General features: G+C 43.6%; 2 protein-coding genes across 4 annotated transcripts in view; both read right to left on the reverse strand.

Annotated features, from left to right (window-relative positions):
* Positions 1-985, reverse strand: part of LOC119594908 — a 1,291-nt gene extending 306 nt beyond the window's left edge. The window contains exons 1-2 of the mRNA XM_037943981.1: positions 731-985; positions 77-193 (exon numbers count right to left, since the gene is read on the reverse strand). Coding sequence (XP_037799909.1) covers positions 77-193; positions 731-860 — 247 coding nt within the window. The 5' untranslated portion in view covers positions 861-985. The remainder of the gene's footprint in view (positions 1-76; positions 194-730) is intronic.
* Positions 986-1,181: 196 nt separating this feature from the next.
* LOC119594907 (putative inorganic phosphate cotransporter) overlaps positions 1,182-1,476 on the reverse strand; it is a 2,618-nt gene continuing 2,323 nt past the window's right edge. Inside the window, exon 4 of one of the 3 annotated variants that reach the window (XM_037943978.1) lies at positions 1,182-1,337. In XM_037943978.1, the coding sequence (XP_037799906.1) occupies positions 1,197-1,337 (141 nt within the window). In that variant the 3' untranslated portion in view covers positions 1,182-1,196. The remainder of the gene's footprint in view (positions 1,338-1,476) is intronic. The other 2 variants (XM_037943979.1, XM_037943980.1) reach the window with 2 other exon arrangements.

Raw genomic sequence — 1,476 nt, forward strand, 5'->3', positions numbered from 1 at the left:
TCACCCCCCCCCCACACACACACACGATAATAGACACCCATCAAACTATGACGTAATCACTCCCCCCCCCACCCACCCTCTGCTTCCGTGACGTCATTCCACGGCTGCTTCTCGGCGGTAATGAAGACGAGGAAGAAGGTGCCGCTGACCAGGAACATGGCGGAGGAAATGATGAAGACGACTCTCCAGGCCGCTAGAGTTTGCTATTGCGGGGTCGTCGGGTGGGCAAGGGGAAGGGAAAATCGGTTTAGATGCAAAATAGGAGATAAATTTATACATTAAAATGAGTTTATGTGTTTTGTTGGTGTTATGAGTTGATAGGTATGAGTGTTATAATGGTTTGTTGGGATGGGTTTATCAAAATATATATATATGAACCAGAATCTTTGTCATATCTAATGTTTGGTCTTAGTTTATATAAATAGTTTTTATCGCCACGCCCCCTCGCGAAATTGGTTCCAAGCTCTCCCCTCAAGTCTCTGGTTAAAAGATTAGAATTGAATTAAAACAGCTATTTTATTGCATGTATTTCTGCTGCATAAGAAGCAACATCACATCACAGGAAACGATTGATACACTTGTTTCCCCTCTTTGAGATCATTTGACTCCCATACTCAAACAGCTTTAGAGCACTTAATAGCTTAGAAAATTACGGCACATTCCGCAAATAATATGAATAAAATAACTGTCAAAACCCCCAAAACTACCTTGAGCCATCGGAATCGCTTACGTTCCGCTGATGATGAGACCCGAGAGTTGGGGCGCCACGAGACCGGGTATGTTGCCCATGGTGGTGGACATACCCATGAGGAAACCGGCAAAGTTGGGTGCCAGGTCTTGGTGCGAGCACATGTAGCCATAGTAGATGCTCCCTCCGAAGCCAACGGAGAGGCAGAGTGCCACCAGTGCCAGCGTGCTATCGCATCCCAAAACACAGGCCAATGGGCCTAGCATCCGCCGTAGGAAGCGTAAACGTTATATTTCATGATAAATTTCCCATCAAATTCTCTTCAAAATAGTAATAAAATGTTTGTTTCAACAGCTCTCAAAATGGCTACAATGACGTTTTGAATTTGTTGTGAAAACTACACTCCACACGAAACAAAATTATCACAAACCACTCCCGACGGCGTGGATCAGTCTTACCAACCTTCAGACAACCTCTGAATGAGCATAACAATCGGTAAGTATCAGGATTACCAACCTATGGCCATGGATATCCTTCGAATGACTAGGACAGGCACACGGACGCGAGTAAGGATGAGCTCTATAATGGCCACATACGTCAGGCTAAATACCCATAGTACCATATAAGGGAAGGCAGAGAGGACCCCGTTCTGAAAGAATAAAGGTTGAATTAGGATATCCATATGAGAGTAAGGATTTATAAAATAAATGATTTTGGTAACGAGTATAGGAAGCCTAAAGATAATAAAGACAATTAGGAAAGCTGATATGTACACTCGCGATCACAAG

The sequence above is a fragment of the Penaeus monodon genome, chromosome 34 (assembly GCF_015228065.2).
Source record: "Penaeus monodon isolate SGIC_2016 chromosome 34, NSTDA_Pmon_1, whole genome shotgun sequence".
Lineage (NCBI taxonomy): Eukaryota > Metazoa > Arthropoda > Malacostraca > Decapoda > Penaeidae > Penaeus > Penaeus monodon.